This window comes from Penicillium canescens (assembly GCF_028828765.1).
Source record: "Penicillium canescens strain IBT 15451 chromosome Unknown utg000008l_segment0_segment0, whole genome shotgun sequence".
Taxonomy (NCBI): domain Eukaryota; kingdom Fungi; phylum Ascomycota; class Eurotiomycetes; order Eurotiales; family Aspergillaceae; genus Penicillium; species Penicillium canescens.
The window spans coordinates 1,333,502-1,352,887 of NW_026703970.1; the positions used below are offsets into that span (position 1 = coordinate 1,333,502).

Here is a 19,386-nt window from a genome sequence, read left to right on the forward strand (position 1 = left end):
ATGACAGTTTCGCATTCCCATAAAGAAGTTAGACATATGATCGACAAGAGAAAGGGAGATGGTAGACCCGAGGCATGAGCCACGATCCACCTGGACTGCAGCTATCTAGGCTCGGGTGGGTGCAGAGACACACACATGTACATGTATATAATAAAGTTAAGTTAACTTAAGAGGGAAAAAGAAAAGTTGACAGGGTGTTGGCGCTTGAAACCCCCGTGTGGAGAACCGTTCGCAGAATGACGGGGCCAGGCGGGCTTATGGGCTGACGGGCTTAAGCACAAGAGCTCACAGGTCTGTGGAAATTATAGGCTTAAACGGAGTATGGGGCTCGGGTAAGTTAAGAATTAATTCTAAGCGAGTAAAAGCAAGTAGAAGAAGAAGGGAAGTGAGGTTCAAATGGACGCCACAGGATCCAGTGGCTAGTGCCTGGATCCTTAATCTCAGATCTTCACGTCTTTTCCCTTTCTCCATTCTCCATTCTCCATTCTCCAATCTCCATTCATTTCTCTCTTCTTTACTTTTGGGTCTCTTTCTTCACGTCAACTCAATCTCTCCTTTCCTCTTCCTTCATCTCTACTCCGCTCCCCCTTCTCGTCAAGCTCCCTCTCCACTTTGACTTTCAGCCGAGCAAACAGCTTCCCTTTCCGCTCTGGTATGTCCGCGGCACTAAGTCGCACATGTAATCATGGCACAACCTGACCTCACTTCGCATCATGTCAACTACTTAATATGGAGGTGAGTGACTCGGATCTCATGCACGTGCTGTTACTGATCAGATCTCCAGGTATCTCCAGGAATCAGGTTTGTCTCCTAACCCTGCAGTCCGGGCTCTCTAGTCTCTAACCCAATGCGACAGGCCATGGCGACGCCGCTGTGTCTTTGCAGCGCGCGTGGTGTCCTGATCCACAAACTCTACCCTTTGCGCCTTACATCAAGACGCATGCACTTGTGTCGCTAGTCCAAAAGGGTTTACAATACCATGAGCTCCAGTCCTCACTGGACAAGGTATGTTATGAGCCTGTCCGCCAGGGGGCGCAACCTCTTGCTTCTTCTCAAAATATCATACATTTAGGTCCTAATTTCAATGGGCAGGAGGGCAATCACATCAACTTGTCACCAAGTGACTATTTCTTCGGACCTGAACCCTTTGAAACGGGGTTTGTGGAAAGGCGCGATGAGGTCGGCACAGACCAAGCTTCCCCCGGCAAAATTGCGCGCGACCATCCGAATGGGCATGCCGATCCCGGAAAGCAGGCCCGAACAGAAGAAGATTCTATGGATGATGATGCCACTGAAAGCAAACACAGCAGTCCTAATATTGATGGTGATGGCGATGTTAGTATGGGGGAGATCCCCGAACCCACCTACACCTTGACAAACGGCGGCAGCGTTGGCGTCCAGATCACCCCCGCCAAGGCCGCTGATTTGACGCCCGACACCGCCCTGCTGGATGCGGAGGACCACGTGACCCGCGCCTTGTGGAGGCCCAAGGACCCAACGACGGTGGTGGCCGCCGGTGACACTTTTTGCGATCTGTGGAAATTATCATCATCATCGTCGCATGTGAGGAAGAAGATTGTGGACCACAAGAACAGCAGCACATGTGTGTCAGCTGTCGGCTGGGACGCCATTGGAGAAAAGTTGGCTGTAGCAACCTGTACGGAGCAACGGGGCACCATCACCATGTACAATGTGAATGGCGACGCAGTGGATTTACTTCCTGAAGTACCTCGAATCATCACGGGTTTGCATTGGGCAGATTCCAGTTCGCAGTTGGTGGTTGTGGCTTCGGACAACCATGTTTCGGAACTGGCACTATGGGACGACAACCGCCGACCCGACGTCTTCCCTCCGCCTCAAATTATCGAAAATCCCATCTTCGATCTCGCTTGGTGCGGCCGCAACCAGGTGTTTGCATCTGGGGAGGGTGCAGTTTACCAATGCGAAGTGGATAACAGCATCCGGTTGGTTAAGAAATTCGCGGCCAACGGACCCAATACGCCTTGGGAGTTCATTCGTTGTGTCCAGACAGATTCTCACTCGGTTGCTATCGCCGCATCTGGAACGACTAGTGCAATCTGGATTCCTACCCATGATATTCTGATTCCAAACGCACATCAAGAAACAATCACCGGAATCGAGATTCGCCCTCAACCCCAGGATCAGCGCATTATTATTGCATCTTTTGCTACAGATGACATGGTCAAGGTGTGGCAGGTCGATCTCGGGTCAAAGGATTACTCATGCATTCACAAGCTACGCCTCGGCGAATCCGTTCCTGCTCTTGCGGGATGCTTCTCCCCTGATGGATACGCTTTCAGTGCAGTCAGCAAGGATTCGCTCTTCATCTGGAATGTTGAGCGTGGGGGCGAACCCATGGCTACTTGGACTGCTTCTAGTTCAGAGGTGAAAAAAGAGGACGGCATGACCAATGGACAGAATGGTCACACAGAACCGATTGGATATCGGGCTCTTTCATGGGATGCAGATGGCAAGCGACTTGCCTATGGCCTCGACAAACAGGTATGGTCTAATCTAACGATTGATTCTTGTCAACTTGATTTACTAACTCATCTAGATGGCACTTGTTAATTTGCAACGGTGACGGAGCTGGGCTTTGAATCTACAACATAACAACTTACGACTCATGCTCTCAACCTCCGACATTCCCGCTTGAAAAGCCTTTCTTTCTTCGAAGACATACTCTTCATCGCCTCTTTTTTCTGTGAACATACATTTTTTCTTACTTAGAAAATGCATAACGGCATTCATTGCTTGGGATAGGTTGGGTGGGCACGGCGAACATGGACTGGCGACGGTGGAATCTGTCTATTTTCTTCTCTTTTGTGCTCAGGTGGTTGATATTTCCCGGAACTAACTTGTCTATTAATCAAGAAAATACCCATTAACTCTAAAGTTCATGAACTGGAAGTAGAAGCTTTAACAGTATTAGTCTGCATTATGATATTTTACCTCCTTTTGTGGATAAAATCTTGGCCTCCAGTGTGCCATATATATAGCTCGATCAGTACAGCGCGGAAGGCGCATCCCTGCCGACCCGGCGATACCCCCACAATGAATCATTTTCCCACCAAATCGATCTTTCCTCTTCTCTCTACTCGTACAATTCCAACCACAAACAATGGCACCCTCTGTAAGGATTTGCGCAAATCTTGCACCTTCATCTGTCACAGGTACATTTTGCTAACGCTCACCGATGACTCAGGTCGCCACGATTCCGTCGCTCGAGACGGCGCAAGGCGTGATCTCGAAATCCAGGAACTCCCAGTTTCCTCCCAATCTCCTCCCTGTCACTGCCTCAATTCCTGCCGATTTGTTGACTCCGACACTGGCATACTTGAAGATTGCAGAGAAGTGAGTCATGGGCTCTCACCGCAGAATTGGAGTTGGAGACAAGGCGGGGCACAAATGACATGATCGCTGACTCGAGCATAGTTCGCGGTTGTCATTTTTGTACGAAAGTGCAGCTACCACAGAGACTATTGGACGATACAGCTTTGTTGGCGCAGGTGGGTGCCCGGTGTCTTTACTCGGTCACATTGCTAACCGTCCCAGACCCCAGAAAAGTCATCAAGACCGGTGAAGGCCACGGACCGGCAGCGGACCCCCTCCCTTACCTTGAGGCAGAGCTCTCTCAGTTCCGCGTCGCATCAGTACCCGGATTGGTTCTCCCACCATTGACCGCTGGTGCAATCGGATATGTTGGATATGACTGTGTTAGATACTTTGAGCCGAAGACGGCACGACCAATGAAGGATGTCCTTGGAGTGCCCGAGTCATTCTTCATGCTGTTCGATACTATTGTCGCATTCGACCACTTCTTTCAGGTCGTCAAGGTCATCACCTACGTTCCCATCCCCTCGGCAGATGCCGATATCGAGGCCTCGTACGCCAAGGGCCACGCCATCATCCAGGAGACAATTAAGACCCTGCTCCAGGACCGCACACCGCTCCCACCCCAAGGACCCATAATACCCAACCAGGAGTACACATCCAACATCGGACAGGAGGGCTACGAGAGCCACGTCAACAAACTGAAGCAGCACATCGCCAAGGGCGACATCTTCCAGACCGTGCCATCCCAGCGCCTATCACGACCCACCTCCCTCCACCCATACAACCTCTTCCGCCACCTCCGCAACGTCAACCCTTCCCCGTACCTGTTCTACATCGACTGTCAAGACTTCCAGCTCGTGGGAGCCAGCCCGGAGCTCCTAGTCAAAGAAGAGCGCGGCCGCATCATCACCCACCCAATTGCAGGAACCGTCAAGCGAGGCAAAACTCCAGAAGAAGACACAGCCCTAGCCAATGAACTCCGCAGCAGTCTAAAAGACCGTGCCGAGCACGTCATGCTAGTCGACCTAGCCCGCAACGACGTAAACCGCGTCTGCGACCCAATCTCCACCCAAGTTGACCGTCTCATGGTCGTCGAGAAATTCTCCCACGTCCAGCATCTTGTCTCCCAAGTCTCGGGGATCCTCCGTCCAGGCATGACCCGCTTCGACGCTTTCCGCTCCATCTTCCCGGCCGGCACAGTCTCCGGCGCGCCCAAGGTACGCGCCATGTCGCTTATCGCCGAGCTGGAAGGCGAGAAGCGCGGCGTCTACGCCGGCGCCGTTGGCTACTTCGGATATAACAGCGCCAGCGTCGATGGATCCTCTGAGGAGCCGGGTGCCATGGATACCTGCATTGCGCTGCGCACTATGATGGTCAAGGATGGTGTTGCCTACCTCCAGGCTGGTGGTGGTATTGTCTTTGACTCGGATCCGTATGACGAGTATATCGAGACGATTAACAAGCTCGGTGCCAATATTGCTTGTATCAAGGGTGCCGAGGCGAAGTATATGAGCATGGAAAATTAGTTGCCATTACTTCTTTTTTGGATGTCAATATAGTGTTGGGTTCTTTTGCCCGGCCTGGTTGCCCTTGGGCCGTCTGTGTTATACATATTCTCGGGGGGGGTTTGTTTTAAATGTGCCGATGCCATGGCAATGGCATTACAGCGATGTTTGCACCGATGGAGCGCTCTTTCTCGGTTGTTTCTATAAAATGCGACGTTTTGAATGATAGATGCGATATATGTCTTTTTCATGATTCTATTTATCTATACTTAGATATGTCCTAACCCTGCATGTGATATCTCTTGGCCATAGAAAGATGTGTTCGCAGACAAGCAATCGTTCGACCATCAAAAAAGTGCACGAAAGTGAGCAAGAAATAGACTAAACAAGGGTTGGAAACTGGTCAATTTGAGGTAAGATTCAGGAAAATGCAAATGGGCGATGTTTGTACTTTTATAGAAGCTATGTAGATCCTCTGGTCTCATTGGCTCAATACTGTTGAGCCGTTTACTGAAGAAACAAAGCTTAAATATCCGCTAATGGCGATCCTCCATCCAAGAGGCCAGTGACGTAAACTGTTAGTGGTGAAGTATAAGATCCATGGGCTCGATTCCCTTCTTATAAATCCCCTTGTATCAACCATCCAATTGTCTAATATCTAGCATCCAACACTTGGTTTGGGGTTGATACCAGGGCTGGGAAATTTGTGTTGGTTCGGCTGCAGGTAGGGTTTCTTTTACTTCGTTGTGGGTGCGGGTCGCTTCGTTAGCGATGGTTTATGCTGCTGGTGAGGGTAACGATTCGCCGGAGGTTGTTCATCTTACTGGGGATACGCGTTCCGTTAGGGAGATTGCGCGGATTATAGAGGAGGCTGGAGCTGGGGGGATTGATCGTTCTGGTGGTGGTGGGCTTGAGAATGATAATGAGGTTGTTAATCCTTTGGACATGGGAGTACTTTGGATGATCTCGCTCGGGAGACTGGGGTGTGGCCTTGGAAGAATTCTTCTTGGCCTTTGGAATAGAGGATTAGATTATATTGGGGTTCCTAAAGCAGGTCAGGGGGTCCTTAGATAGTCGTGCAAGATACAACAATGGACGTAAAGGTGTATACAGTATCCATCACCAAGTGCTGGACAGTCTATACACCAAATGCAGCCACCAAGTGAGTATACCGTCCCAGACATTATTTTCGCCCTGCTTTGACCTCGCTTTTACCTTTTCTTTTTGCCATTTTTCAAGCACTCAGAGTAATAGGAAGATGCTCACTAGCAGTACTCTGACTAGCTGTCCAAACTCTCAAGAGACTCCGCTGTATAATTGGCCAATAAATCCCGTGATCTAATTTAACGATAAAATGCTCCAGTGTTGGAAGATGATAAACGGAGTATATACAGATTCAAAGAACACCCCAATCTCAAATGATCAGGGGAATGATAAAATTAGCGCTACCAATTTAGAACCTTCAGGCACCTGGAACTCACGTCCACACCGAATATGATAATAGTGATCCATATCGAGAGGCAATCCGTCAACGCATATTATACCAGTACCAGCGATACACAAAGGTATAAGGACTATAAAACCTGCTCCTATAGCTGATTTCCCTGCAAAGAAAACGGCTCCAAATCTACTAGCAGTCGTAAGTGTAGCCGGTAAGTTAGTCTTTGCTAACTGAGCCTTTGTCCAGATATTGTCAGAGATAGATGTAAATGATTGTGCAAAAATGGCTTTTCTTTCTCACTTTAAGCTTTAAAACAACTGCGTTGAGGAGAGCATCGCACGCATCTGTTGGAAAGAATCGTGCGTATGACGAGCGTGTGGACTTTGGCAAGACTTCGGCAATTGGACGCACCTCTGCCCAAGCCTGAGACACGTACGTTTCGATGTCTTCGGATGATATTGGGGTGAAGACAAAGAACTCATTGACCCCGGACATTGGGGAGAGTGGGATTCTCAGTTGATCTTTTTGAAGAACGAGTGAAACTGGGGGGTCTGTTGGTGAAGCAAAGAGTACTTGCGAGGATGTTCTGATTGATGGTTGGAATTGAACTTTTTACGGAGGACTGCCAGGTCAGAGCTGAGGGGTCGACGACAGGGGTCTCAGTCTCGTGACTTGTCCGCTGGGTCTTGCTGCAGATAGCCTGTTCTTTATGCTAATGTGTATAAATTAGTGATAACGCGGCTACGATTATAGGAAGTATGGCGGTGGTCTAAGGGTCTGAGATGTTTGGTAGTTCACGGGCAGACCATAATATGATATAGAATAGGCTACAGTATTATCGCGAATTTCGTTGGATGTTTGTATATCATATCCATAAGCTACAGAGTCAGATATTGTACAATATCTGAAGAGCCTGGGAAGGGACCATAAGGCTAGTCGTGGAAGACAAATAACATTAACTATCTCATAATCATTCCAGCCGTTTAACACAAGAATCACTTTGAACTGGCGTCAACTACCCCTTGAGCCAACTTATTAGCAATCCCCCCAATGAAGTCTTTCCTCTGCATTCCATCCTTCCATTCCTGGGGTATGAACTCAACCCCATAGTATGCACCAGCCAGACCTCCATAAACAGCACCAGCAGTATCAGAATCACCTCCCCGATTCACAACAGCCAACGCACCCTCCTTCCAAGAATCATACTTAAAGAATGCCCACAGAGCAACCTCGAGCGTATCCACAACCCATCCACTACTAGTGATATATCCAGATGTCTTGGCTGTCCAGTCCGTAATCGTCTTGTACTGCGCCATGCGTTCTTTCAGAGCAGGATGCGTAAAAGGAAAAGCAGAAATCGTATCAAACAATTGCTGCTTGGTATGGCCTAGCCAGGAATATTAGTATAAATCCCGGCAACCAATCTATATCATCAATACCAAAAGACTTACCATTCATAACCCCACAAACCAACTCCGTATAAGCCTCACAAGCTTCAACACAAGGAAGCGAAGGATGCGTAACCCGACCCTGAACCCGGGCAACCTCCTCGCAAGCCGAACATCCCGCCAGTAAGCCACACCAACAGGAGCAATCCTCATCAAGCTCCCATTCCCCGAGCGCTCCTCGGAATCCAACTCGATGTCGATGCGAGCCTGCGCACCCTCGATATTCTCCATGCGGGATTTTTTCCAGATCGACAGGGACTTGCGCGTGGAATGCCCCATATCCCATGCACGGTCGATGGTGCTGAATCGACCATGGGTCATCCATTCAACGTAGAACTTGATTGACATGATGTGGTTGTATTGCATCTCAGACTCGACGAAGGAGTAGGCTAGGGCTAGAGTCATGGAGCCATCGTCGGAATATGAGCTGGATGTGGATGTGTTAGATTATGTTTCATTTGATGGTGATGGATACTCACCCAGCGGGTTGTTTGAATGGAGCCACATATCTCAGACCGGTGATAGGTTCGAATGTATTTGGGTCTTTGAATTGGACTGGGCCACCTAGGGCATCGGCGATGCAGACTCCCCAGATTGCACCTTCAGTGCGGGATTTGAGTGATACAGCCATGAGAGATGATGTTTGGTTGTTATACTGTTGTCCTTTGAGACGTTGGAGATGCTGTGCTATTTTATGTATGTTGGGTGAAGTTGTGACTCAGAGAGAGTCAACATCAGCCATCAAAAGTTCACAGCCACGGAAGGCGCAGTGCAAGTAAACAAGCGCTAGAGCTTTCCTATCGAGGCTTGGTAGGTGTGAATACGAGCCTCAAAGTGGGGAACTGTCCAGGTGGCTGCCTGGCATTACGGGCTGACTTCAAGTCGCTGCCCTGGAGTATATCCCTGTTATGTGTATGCCCTGTGATTCCTGCTTGTCATATCTTCATGGCGAAACATAATGGACGTTCTCCTGAGTCATCCATAGAAAACTGTCAAGATGGTGCAATGAATCTACGTCTTAGATAAAGCGCCTCTCTGAATTTACCATAATATTGAGTGCTGACTCTGGCTTACGTGTGAATGAAGAATACCAATCATCAGCTAGCATGGAGAGACGCCTCGATCCCTGTTATACGGTTAGCTTTCGGGTTCCTGGCCGGTCTTTTTGAAACGCCCATATGAAGTTCCTGACGAAATATTGTCAGCCATTTGATCTTAGGGTACTTCATATTATGCGACTATATAATCGTTATAGCACAAGGGTATTGGCCTGTCATTGCGTTTATGTCAGATAGCTAGTGTATCCATAGATGTTTGCCAATGATAGACAGGAAGGTACCCACAATGGATCAAACAAGCGAAATATCATACAAAAAAGACGAAGACCCCTGTAAACAAAGGGTACAAAGCGAAGGGTCATGTCATCAATGGTACATGTATGAATGATGTGTGACGATAATCAGATTATCTACCTCATTGGGCACGGTGACGAAGCTCAAGTACGAAGCTGGAATGGCGCAGCGAGCTACATTCTATCCGACGGCAGTAACTAAGGAAGGGTGTACTAAGTGCCTAAGTGCATTATGATCCATAGCAGCAAGTTGCACTTGAAGCTCATGGAGATCCGATATCGCTATAGTTCGAAATTTGCCAGGAAAGTACGACATTTAGCTTTCGGTGCCCGTGATATTGACTATATGTGAATTCTTTTGGCTGTTTATATGAAGAAGCAAGGTCAGAAAAGCAAAGCAAAGTCCCTTGGGTCAAGTTTCTCTACCATGATTGGCTGTGCTGCTGTCAGCCTCCAGCAAGGAGAGATAGATTTCGCCATACAGCCTTGAAGGGATTTAGGCCCACAGTTATCGAGAATGTCCAAGCTCCACAGTGGATCATGGCACGGCTATAGCAGATAGTGTAGATATTATCAAATATTATAGTTGAAGATAGCATACTACTATAATAATGAGTATCCCGTGTAAGCGAAACAGCTACTAGGCAGACTTTTCTCCTGCACGGCCAACCACATCCGGGATGGCGCGGGGAAACAACCAATAAGAGTGAAGATAATTGGTAACTTTGGGATCCACTGGGGATGACAGCCAATCAGGCTGCTTTGGGATGCTCTTCGGAATGTGCCATGGAGTCGGAACTCTTCACGGAGTGTACGTAGAGAGTATAGATGGGCCGCTTAGCTATGTTTCTAGCTATAATTAAGATAGCTACAGCATAGCTATGCTAATAGCTAATTATAGCCATGCACATCATATTTATATTTCGCCATGTTCGAGGCGAATCGAAAGATGGATACAGGCAAAAAGCCATACGGTAACAATACGCATCGCCACCCGGAGCTCCCCTCCCAGAGCTTCTGGAATCCTCAATTTCAGCTGGGGAGAGCTTCGGAGGGGCCGCTGATAGCGCCTATCGCGACTTTTTCTTCCACATACATTTACTTGTATCTTTGGGATATTCGAACTCCAGACTCTACACTCCAAACTTGTCTCTTTAGTGGCACTTCAATTCTAATTCTCCAAGGCAAATCCCTCGAAAATTACAGAAAATCCCCTCGGTGTTCCACCGGGCTTTCCGAAAACCGCCAGTATTTTATACCCTAAAGCGGCCTTTCGATTTTTCCCCCCCCTTTGATAAGAGGAACATTCCAAAAATGGGGCAAGCTGTACGCCCCTCTTTCAACAGGGAATCTAGTATAGTAAAGACTATGTAAGTATATGTGTCTACGTCTATGTCTAATTCTACATGCCTTAAACGTAAAGACACAGTAAAAAGGGATATGGGGTAGTCATTATACAAGCGTAATTACCAATTACCCGTAATACATTCCCACAACGGACCGGGCGATGTACAGTACTTGCTTCTCTCTACACTTCCTTTTCTCTTCTCTTTCTCTCTTTGAGATCTTCCCATGTTTGCCAATCCTAGCCTTCAGCTTATTCTTATCCCTGATCGGCTGACCTCGTCCCCCTCCTTTTATCTTTGACCTCGACTTCCCTCCCCTGGGATCTCGACCCCATATGCACCATGCCTCCTCGAAGCTCACTGACTAGCTCCTTTTCGGTCACTGATGCCAATAATGAAGTGGTCTGTCCGTTGAAGAATAACGACGGCTCCAATTGTCGCAAGCGATGCTTGGGTGTGAGTCTTCCCCCAGACGCCTCGAGCCCCACCTATACCTATGACTCTGCAGCTTGAGCTCTGGGGAGGTGCAACTTGGAATCGAACTAATCCGGTTTGGCGCTCCAGGAAAAGCGCTATCGCTCCATGCAGGAGCATATTCGACGTGCGCATCCGAACCACTACATCCCGAAGCTCCCGGCTACCGAAGAGAGCTTCCTGCTGATGGTGAACACCCCGCCCGAGCAACGTGTGCAGCTGTCTCCCCCAGAACCCGCGCAACCCCGGCGGCCTCAAGGTCAGTTTGCTGTGACTTGTCTCTTCTTTCCATCCTTGCAGGGATACTGACGGCTACCCACAGATGTGGCGCCGGATAGGGACGTTTACGTCGCTGATGCCGGATCCCCGGCGACCCCTCGAGCTCACGATGAACCCCACCCAGCTGCTGCTACGGCGGCGGTTGCTCTGGCACAATTGCACCACCATCGCCTGGCGTCTGACTGGGATACAGACATGGTTGGTTACTCTGGACTGTGGACTGTTTCTCCACGGCACTGACCCGCATTTCCCCAGGAAACCCATTCCGATACCGACTTGAGCCAACCTCGCATGCGCTCCACGATCGAACTTCCCTCACTCCGCGATCACTTCAAGCAGGAATCTCTTCCGCCATTTTCGTCGCCTCGCCCGCGTGAACTGCTGCCGTCTATTCTCAATCATTCTCCGCCCGGTCGCTCATCCACATTACCGCCGATTCAACGACGAGACAAGTTTTCTCGGCCGCGCAAATCCTCCATTACGCAGTCTGCGCGGAAACCGAAACAGGATCGGCCCAAGTCGAAAGAATTTGGGCGGCGACCAAGCCTGGGCGACCGCAAGGCCCTTTCTGCGGAACCACAAACTGCAGCGTGGGCGCAAGGCAAGCGATGGGAGGATTTGATCGAGGCGGCGACGTCAGCAACCGAAGCAGATGATGAGCGCTACTCAGAGGTGAGTTTTCAATGCGACCTGGACATGTTCGTTGCTGATGCAAAATCTCCAGGCTGGTCGGTCTCCAACGATTGCCCCACTACTCTCCAACGTGACATCTGCTCCTTCTGTGAAAAATCGTTCTTCGCTACCACCCGCTTTCCAGTCCGCAGGATTACCTCCACTTTCATCGCATCGGCAGTTTACTCCTCACAACTACGCTGCTTCGCCTTTGCACAAAGCATTGACCCCACCACCGTTCGAGAACCATCGCAACCGGGACAGCGACTTGGAGCCATTCCCATCTATTGAATCATCGCTCGATTCCATGTCTTCAGCGTCAGGTAGAAATCTGTCGGGAGCATCAGGAATTGCGCCCTCGATAAACTCTGATTCCAGCCCAACAATGGGTCTGATACCGCCAATTTCTCAACGCCAACATCATCGGTTCTCTAATCCTACTCCATCGTCTTTCCGTAACAAAGAGGTTCAGGTCTTTTGCGCTAACTGCAAGCGACCATCTGCGCTGAGCGAATGCTATGCTTGTACAGAGTGTATCTGTGGAGTGTGCCGCGACTGTGTGGGCATGTTTATTTCGAGTCCACCCGCCTCATTCCGAACCCCGGGCAACGGTCTATTGAACAACATGCAGCACGGGCCGACAAGTTACCCCGGCCCTCGTGGGTGCCCACGATGTCGAACAATTGGAGGAAAATGGAAAGCATTCCAGATCGACATCAAGTGAAAGACAAAAGACACCGTCCATTGGCGTTACGCATTTACGACTGATGTTTGATACACGTTCTTTATATTGTTATTTATTCGACTTTCGCAGTATGGGTCCATCATCCAGATGTGCAGGAGTTTACCAAGGCTGGTATTCGGCAGGTTCCCGACCAAACCCCGAAGAAGCTGGTCTTTTTTCAATGTTAGGGGGTACATTTTTTTTCTTTTGGCTGCATTTGGTGTTGTGGATATGGATATGGACATGTTTGGTCATGATTTTATGTTTATGTGTTATTTTACGTTGTGAACTTGTACTGCACTGATTTCATCCTGTCGCGCTGTTTATAGAGAACAGGATAGGTGTGGGATCCCATCCTCACCATGCTATCCTTGATTTACATTACCGCCAATTCACCTACTCATCCCAGATGACACTGCTCAATCCCTCAGCAGTCCCAACCTTCCCAGGCTCCCCAACCTGTAAGATAGCAACCTTCTCCCCCAAATCCCCCGTCTCCCGATTCCGCCGCACAATAGCAACAGTCGCAGAAGCCTGGTTCCCAATCGCAACCAAATCGCCAGCCCGATTCACCGCAAACGTCCGAGGGACCTTTCCAAACGCAGAAAACGAGTTCCGCACCTTGACAGACCCATCAGTGGCATTCCGGCCAAGAACAACCATCGAATCACTCGGCTTGAAACCCTGGTCACTCCGAATAGAAACATAAAATGCGTCGCCAACCCGGCGGATCTCAGCAGGCGTCGCTCCCGAAGGCATCTTACCACCGGGATACGGAACCACAGTCTGAGTCTTCTCAAAAGATAAACAGCCAGACCGCGAGTAGGAGACATCGTATACCATCACCGTCCCGCCAATCTCGTTGGCGAGATACATCATCGTCTTGCCTACAGCTGCCATCTTCCGCGAATGGCTAGTCCTAACAGAAGAAGCAGAAGCAAGCGAAGACCGATCCGTCCCATCCGTCCAGAAAACGCCATGCCGAGGTCCACTACCGTATGTTACGTTCACAGACGGGCATTCGCTTAGTTTCCCGCTCGATCCTTCAATCGAGTAGACGCGTAGTAGGTCTGCGCCTAGATCGGGACTCAACACAAACGATCCCGTGGGGTCGAGGAAGACTTCATGGGGGTGTGGTGTATCCTGCTGCGCGACTTTGCCAGGGCGCGTTAGGTTGAAGTGGAAGGATTGGTTCTCCGGTTGGTTTTTTTTTATGGGGAGGGCGAAGGTTGAGATTGCTGCGCCCTCGCTGTAGAGAAACAAGTAGGGTATCGTTAGCATATACACTCCCATATAACCAATCAACCAAGAAACAAATATCCAAGCTAGAGAAGCATGAGGAAACATACTAATGCGCAATAGCGAGGAACTTCCTCCCCTTGTCCCCCTCATAAATAACACTCGCAACACCACCCCCAACCGTACTCGTCTTCGCAATCTCACTCAAAGACCCATTCGGCGCGGCATGCAACGCCGTCAAGGATCCATGCGTTGATGGATCCGTCGTCCCGTCTTCGTCGGAGCAGTAGACGATACGCGTCTGAGGGTCGAGGGTTAACCAGCTTGGCATATTGCCGCATGTCTTTAGGGTTTGCGTGATTGAGAGGTCATGGTGGTTGTTTAGGGTTAGGGTGTACACGTTTCCGTTGTAGTGGGTTGCCCAGAGATGGGCGGGTTTGGCAGTTGTTAGGGTTGTTAGGAGGGGGAGGAGGAGGGTTTGGAGGTGCATGTTGGGCAAGTAACTGGTGGACAGTTATTGCTTGGGGTATGTTTGTATAGAGGGTCTATAGGTAGCGGTGTGGTTAGAATCGGGGGAATGGCAAAGACGGGAAAGTGGAATTGGAGTGGAATGAATGCTTGTTATGTACGCGGAGTTACGGGATCAAACGCGGTTGCAACACGCGAGTGGGATGATCAACAAGCCCCGGAGTATGCACTGCGACCTCGCAGGCACAGTATGCTGCGGAATGGATCGTCGGTCTGCAGCGGAGGGAGAGTGTGGAGAGGGGGTTGGGGAAGGGGTTGTTCCGACGTGCATTACATGTATGCGGGTTTGTTATTTTGATTGGAGAGGATTGATTTGTTCTATTCTTGTGCTGAATATGATACATCTGGTGAATACTTCCATGCAGGGACTCGGACTCGTTGCTTTGATCTGTTTAGGGTTGAGGGAGTATTGGGTTTGCGGTTTCCCCTGGAATGGTCGGTTTCACCACCTTCAGCCACCTACGACGCACCGTTCAACTACGGGAATTACCCCTCTACTACTCTGCTATGGAGACTGCAGCCCGCATTTTACGTCTCTTTTCGCTTAGTGCTATGGGGTACCCCGTATTCCGTGGGGGTTGTCGGCTTTACTTCGGTAATACCGGACCATTCACGATCGACACTTCTATAGCACTATGGAGTGTGGATCTTGGATACATGAGACTCAAGCAAGCGTCAAGTCAAGCCCGTATAGCAGCTATCATTCCTGATGAGTTCTGTCTTGACGCCATCATCCGATGCCACCGAGTACAGACTTCCACCCAGGTCAGCATGTCATTGGCCTTATCCAGCTTCAACCCAATAGGTGGTTATCTTTTGGGGGTTCGGGGTATGTAGATATGACATAGAAAGATGGTGAAGTGGGAGTCTAATGTTGGGAGGAGGATAGGGTATACTCCATTATATGTTTTTGGATTAGATTTGGGACATATGACTTGCTGTTCAACGTTGATGCCCTGTAGATAGCCGTCATTGTGTGCGGTCGTCGTGTTTGTACCAAAGCGAACCGGGTCGAATGGGGCGCGCGCAGAGGAACATTTGCACTGAGCGTTGGGGATTGTGATTGTAAGTGCTCTCAGTAATAGCAAGAGAGCGTCGTTGACAATTTGCTCGTCCTTTGTTATAAACCGCTTCTTGATCGGCGGCGGCTGTCACGTCAGTCATAGCTTGTGTTCTGGTCGTAACGCTAGAAATGGCACAAGGCGAACGTGGATTGAAGTGGTGATCACGGGGAGACCGCCGCAGAATGACCGAGGACGATTCGTGAGTAGGCCGGGGGCCAACCAATTCACTTGTAATCTGACGTTGTGAGTCAAGAACAAGACCGAAAGCACCCAGATTCGGGTTGCTGATATCTGCTTTGGAGTTTCCAATACACGCAATGTACTTTTGGAACGCAGTAAAATTTCTCAGAAATCGAGAAGCTGCGGACTTTGCCTTGTCGTTGAGAGGGAGGCTGAATTCGCTGGCGAGAACCTTTGCTGGCCACAGAGTTCGCATCAAGATGAACTGGGTCTGGGCCAGTTTCGAGGCTGAATGAAATGGTTGTAGATCCGCGAAATGAGTGGTTGACACATTGAGAGATTGTGCCAGGGAGATCCATTGTGAACAGTCCCTCGGGATTCTGTCAGTCATTGTTGGCAATTGATGTTCGGTCTTCTGGTTTCGGTTATTGTTCGGTGAGATGTTTGTTGAGCTCTAGTCTGTAAAAGAATCAGACTGTTCGATAGGAAGTTGCGGAAAAAGAAGAACCTAAGATTGTTAGAACACCCTTTGAAGCTATACGTCGTGACTGTATAGTTGGGGATGAAGGATTGTGGGAAAGGAAGAACCTAAGATTGTTAGAACACCCTTTGAAGCTATACGTCGTGGCTGTATAGTTAGGGATAAAGGATTGTGGGAAAAGGAAGAACCTAAGATTGTTAGAATACCCTTTGAAGCTATACGTCGTGACTGTATAGTTCGGGATAAAGGATTGTGGGAAAGGAAGAATCTAAGATTGTTAGATACCTCTCGAAGGTATACACCGTGATTCTATAGTTACAGATAAAGGATTATAGGAAAGGAAGAACCTAAGATTTCTAGATACCTCTTAGGGCTATACACCATGATCGCGTAGTTGTGGATGGAGAAATAGTGGACGAAGAATATAAGGTTACTAGAGTGCCTTTTGTAGCTATGCGCCGTGATTGTATAGCTATAGATAAAGATGTATTGGCATAAAGAACCTAAGGCTGCTAGAATGTAATAGGGGTCATAAATGTATATACATGGCTACAAGTATAGAGTAGTCTCTATACAAAAGCCTCGAAGTATACTGTTTTGTACATAGTTTTAGCCTCCCTTTTTACGTCTCTTTTTGCCCGTTTCGAGCGCTTTGGGTTATTCCGAATTTGACTAAGCAATACCCTCAAGGCTATCTCACACAGAGTTTAGATGTCTCCAAACCAACGGCTTTACTCAGATAGTAGCGAACAAACAGCTCCACCGGCGCCGTAGCTTCACTCCGAAAGCTCCACAGCTGAGAATATTGTATAGTGAGCTCACCATCATAGGAGGCTTAGATGATCCGACCATGCTTGCGACCCGTGTATGAAATAAGCAAGAGCTAAATATCGTCAGTGTTGTGAACCTGAGGTTATAAGTACGAAAACGTAAACTCACTGGGTGGATATGTGCGTGTTTAAAGCGTCCGTGAGAGACTCGAGGGAGCATCAAGTATACAATTGCTCTAACTTCATGGATAGCAAGGCACTGGTGGGCATCGCTTGCGGGAACGGCTGCGGTAGTGCACACGATGCTATGTGGTCTGGGAGAGATAGTATCACAAAGATCTGCCCTAGACCTCACTGTCCAGCAAATTTCATACGGAAAGCCAGATTCAAAGTCACCAGGGTCCCCGTGTTTCCTTTCATAGTGTTTCCTGTAAGTAGTTAGTACTATTGACATCCACAACTCCAATGCCTACCTACTTGCAAGATTGAAATTCTGTCAAATCTCCAGTGAAGAAAAGCCCTGTGCTTCCCTTTCGGAGGGACGAAATTTGGCACTCCACATGAGTTTCTGTTTCAAGGGCTCTCAGTTCCCACTGGTCCTCGGGCCAGGAACTCAAGTATTTTTTGTACAAAGACTTTGCTTTTATGATAGGGTACTTTTGGTCTGGATATTCTCGTTCAACTTTTCTCAGAAAATAGTCGAGGTCTGGACAGTTGAGGTCAGTTATGCCGTTCGGATTGTCGAGTGGATATTTTTGGAGCACTCGTTCTGGGTAAGGCTGGAAGAAGCACGGATTGAAATGTATGTCCCCATCCTGAGATGTTTCAACCTGGGAAGCTTGAATCCCAAGTGCTTTGAGGTCGTCGAGAGATAAGAAGACATGTTTATACTCTTTAACTCGTAGGTATAGGGAATGGAGAACGCTATCGCGGCCTTGTTTTTCCATGTTCATGGTGCCAGACACGTGTGACTGGCAGTTTTTCAAAACGAGATGATCTTTCGGTAGTGAAAGACGGGTGTGACTCAGTCGGCCAGTAATCTCGTCGTCATTTGATCAGAAATGGAATCGGAGTGCTTCGAAAGCTTATCTCAACATCTACCTAGATCTTTGATTTTCGTAACTGGTGGCCGGGATATGTTGGCATGAGTGAATTGATTCTGTAAAACAGTCTATGATTCATACAATGTTGGAATTCTGACATAGACGAAGAGTCAAGCTTTAGCTGTATTACTATAAGACACTTGTGTCTTTTTATGCTGAATAGTATATAGACTATGCAATGCTATCATACCTCTTCCCTAGAAAGAAACATCAAGACTCGGTATAACAATGTTACCATCAGCAACAAGCACACCGGTCCCAGAAATCGAAATAGCGAATCCATCTTCAACAACCTCAACACACAACTTCATCAAACATCGCCGTCCAGTCTGCACCCCCTGCAACACCTCAATCTGCGCCATCTTATCTCCCAAAGTCCCCGCATTCTTCGCCCACATATAAGCAGCCAAAGGCCCAGCAGCAGAGCCAGTAGCCGGATCCTCCATTCCCATCCCCGGACTGAAAAACCTCGCCTCAAATCTAGGGACTGGAGATCCATCTTCAATTGCAACAGAAGTAAAGACATAAACACCACTATTATAACTGCTCGTACTAGCAAGCTCCTTCGCAATACCGTCTTTATCAGCAAAACTGACATTGCGAAGGACTTCCATATCCCGCACTGGAACTAGGAGATGGCGCGCAGGTGATGTAGTAACGACCCTTGGCTCATCAAGTTCAATCCCTGCGTTTTTCAGCCCGATATCGGATTCTTTAATCCCAAGAGATCGAGACAGGGATTCTGGATTGGTATGTTTATTTAGGAATTGAGGCTGGCCCTGGCGCATTGAGATAATGATATCCCCCAGGTTAGACTGAGATATTTCAACTGGGAGGATATTGTCGCCTAGTTGTTGATGATATATCCGTCCCCGCTGAGGAGTGCCAGGTGTAATATGCACGTCCACAAGTCCTGAATGGGCAATCCACCACCAGGCACCGAGTGAGTTGTGGCCTGCTCCGAAAACTTCTTCGCCATTTGGAAGGAAAGATCTTAGGCGCCAGGTTGCTTTTGTGCTTGTTGGGGGGCAGATAAAGGTTGTTTCGGATAGGTTGAATTGTCTTGCTATCAGTTTCATTTGGGTGTTTGTGAGAGGAGGGGTGGTTGTTGTATCTACCACTGCGAGGGGGTTGCCTTGGTAGGCTGTTGAGGCGAAGACGTCGATGATATAATAGCGGAGTGTGGCCATGGTGAGGGTTTGATGTGGATAGATATTGCAATAATGTTGTCAGGGACTAATGAACGGGAATATAGAAGCAGTGTAATATCTCAACGGTATTTAAACCGAGAACACATTAATTTAAAGCTACATTATAAATCAAATGGGTTTGAAATCCAAATAGACGTACCTCGTATTCGTTACATCTTTCTGTCTTGGATGGCCTTGCCAAGTCTATATATCGTATAGGCTTCCCTTCAAGAT

At 48.5% G+C, this 19,386-nt stretch overlaps 8 protein-coding genes across 8 annotated transcripts; 3 read left to right on the plus strand and 5 right to left on the minus strand.

The window, feature by feature from the left end:
* The first annotated feature begins 486 nt into the window (after nucleotides 1–486).
* On the plus strand, nucleotides 487–2,905 carry N7446_011369 (WD40 repeat domain-containing protein). The gene is made up of 4 exons (XM_058520111.1): nucleotides 487–735; nucleotides 785–801; nucleotides 857–2,523; nucleotides 2,579–2,905. Exons 1-4 carry the CDS (start codon nucleotides 686–688, stop codon nucleotides 2,603–2,605), a joined length of 1,761 nt encoding a protein of 586 aa, XP_058367635.1. The 5' UTR covers nucleotides 487–685; the 3' UTR covers nucleotides 2,606–2,905.
* A 237-nt stretch (nucleotides 2,906–3,142) lies between these two features.
* trpE (anthranilate synthase TRP2) lies at nucleotides 3,143–4,883 on the plus strand (the record flags this gene model as incomplete). Its single annotated transcript, XM_058520112.1, has 4 exons — nucleotides 3,143–3,154; nucleotides 3,227–3,375; nucleotides 3,457–3,530; nucleotides 3,577–4,883. The coding sequence occupies 4 exons, from the start codon at nucleotides 3,143–3,145 to the stop codon at nucleotides 4,881–4,883; spliced, it is 1,542 nt and encodes a 513-aa protein (XP_058367636.1).
* Nucleotides 4,884–7,298: 2,415 nt separating this feature from the next.
* N7446_011371 (ADP-ribosylglycohydrolase family protein) lies at nucleotides 7,299–8,382 on the minus strand (the record flags this gene model as incomplete). Its single annotated transcript, XM_058520113.1, has 4 exons — nucleotides 7,299–7,690; nucleotides 7,755–7,833; nucleotides 7,890–8,178; nucleotides 8,231–8,382. The coding sequence occupies 4 exons, from the start codon at nucleotides 8,380–8,382 to the stop codon at nucleotides 7,299–7,301; spliced, it is 912 nt and encodes a 303-aa protein (XP_058367637.1).
* Nucleotides 8,383–10,790: 2,408 nt separating this feature from the next.
* Nucleotides 10,791–12,597, plus strand: rfeD (uncharacterized protein; the record flags this gene model as incomplete). The annotated part of the gene is made up of 5 exons (XM_058520114.1): nucleotides 10,791–10,904; nucleotides 11,013–11,181; nucleotides 11,245–11,399; nucleotides 11,457–11,873; nucleotides 11,926–12,597. 5 exons carry the CDS (start codon nucleotides 10,791–10,793, stop codon nucleotides 12,595–12,597), a joined length of 1,527 nt encoding a protein of 508 aa, XP_058367638.1.
* A 396-nt stretch (nucleotides 12,598–12,993) lies between these two features.
* Nucleotides 12,994–14,326, minus strand: N7446_011373 (lactonase family protein; the record flags this gene model as incomplete). The annotated part of the gene is made up of 2 exons (XM_058520115.1): nucleotides 12,994–13,846; nucleotides 13,947–14,326. 2 exons carry the CDS (start codon nucleotides 14,324–14,326, stop codon nucleotides 12,994–12,996), a joined length of 1,233 nt encoding a protein of 410 aa, XP_058367639.1.
* Nucleotides 14,327–15,173: 847 nt separating this feature from the next.
* N7446_011374 (uncharacterized protein) lies at nucleotides 15,174–15,999 on the minus strand (the record flags this gene model as incomplete). Its single annotated transcript, XM_058520116.1, has 2 exons — nucleotides 15,174–15,512; nucleotides 15,616–15,999. 2 exons carry the CDS (start codon nucleotides 15,997–15,999, stop codon nucleotides 15,174–15,176), a joined length of 723 nt encoding a protein of 240 aa, XP_058367640.1.
* An 825-nt stretch (nucleotides 16,000–16,824) lies between these two features.
* Nucleotides 16,825–17,812, minus strand: N7446_011375 (uncharacterized protein; the record flags this gene model as incomplete). The annotated part of the gene is made up of 2 exons (XM_058520117.1): nucleotides 16,825–17,287; nucleotides 17,337–17,812. The coding sequence occupies 2 exons, from the start codon at nucleotides 17,810–17,812 to the stop codon at nucleotides 16,825–16,827; spliced, it is 939 nt and encodes a 312-aa protein (XP_058367641.1).
* Nucleotides 17,813–18,159: 347 nt separating this feature from the next.
* Nucleotides 18,160–19,152, minus strand: N7446_011376 (PhzF family phenazine biosynthesis protein; the record flags this gene model as incomplete). The annotated part of the gene is made up of 1 exon (XM_058520118.1): nucleotides 18,160–19,152. The coding sequence occupies one exon, from the start codon at nucleotides 19,150–19,152 to the stop codon at nucleotides 18,160–18,162; it is 993 nt and encodes a 330-aa protein (XP_058367642.1).
* Between the last annotated feature and the right edge of the window lie 234 nt (nucleotides 19,153–19,386).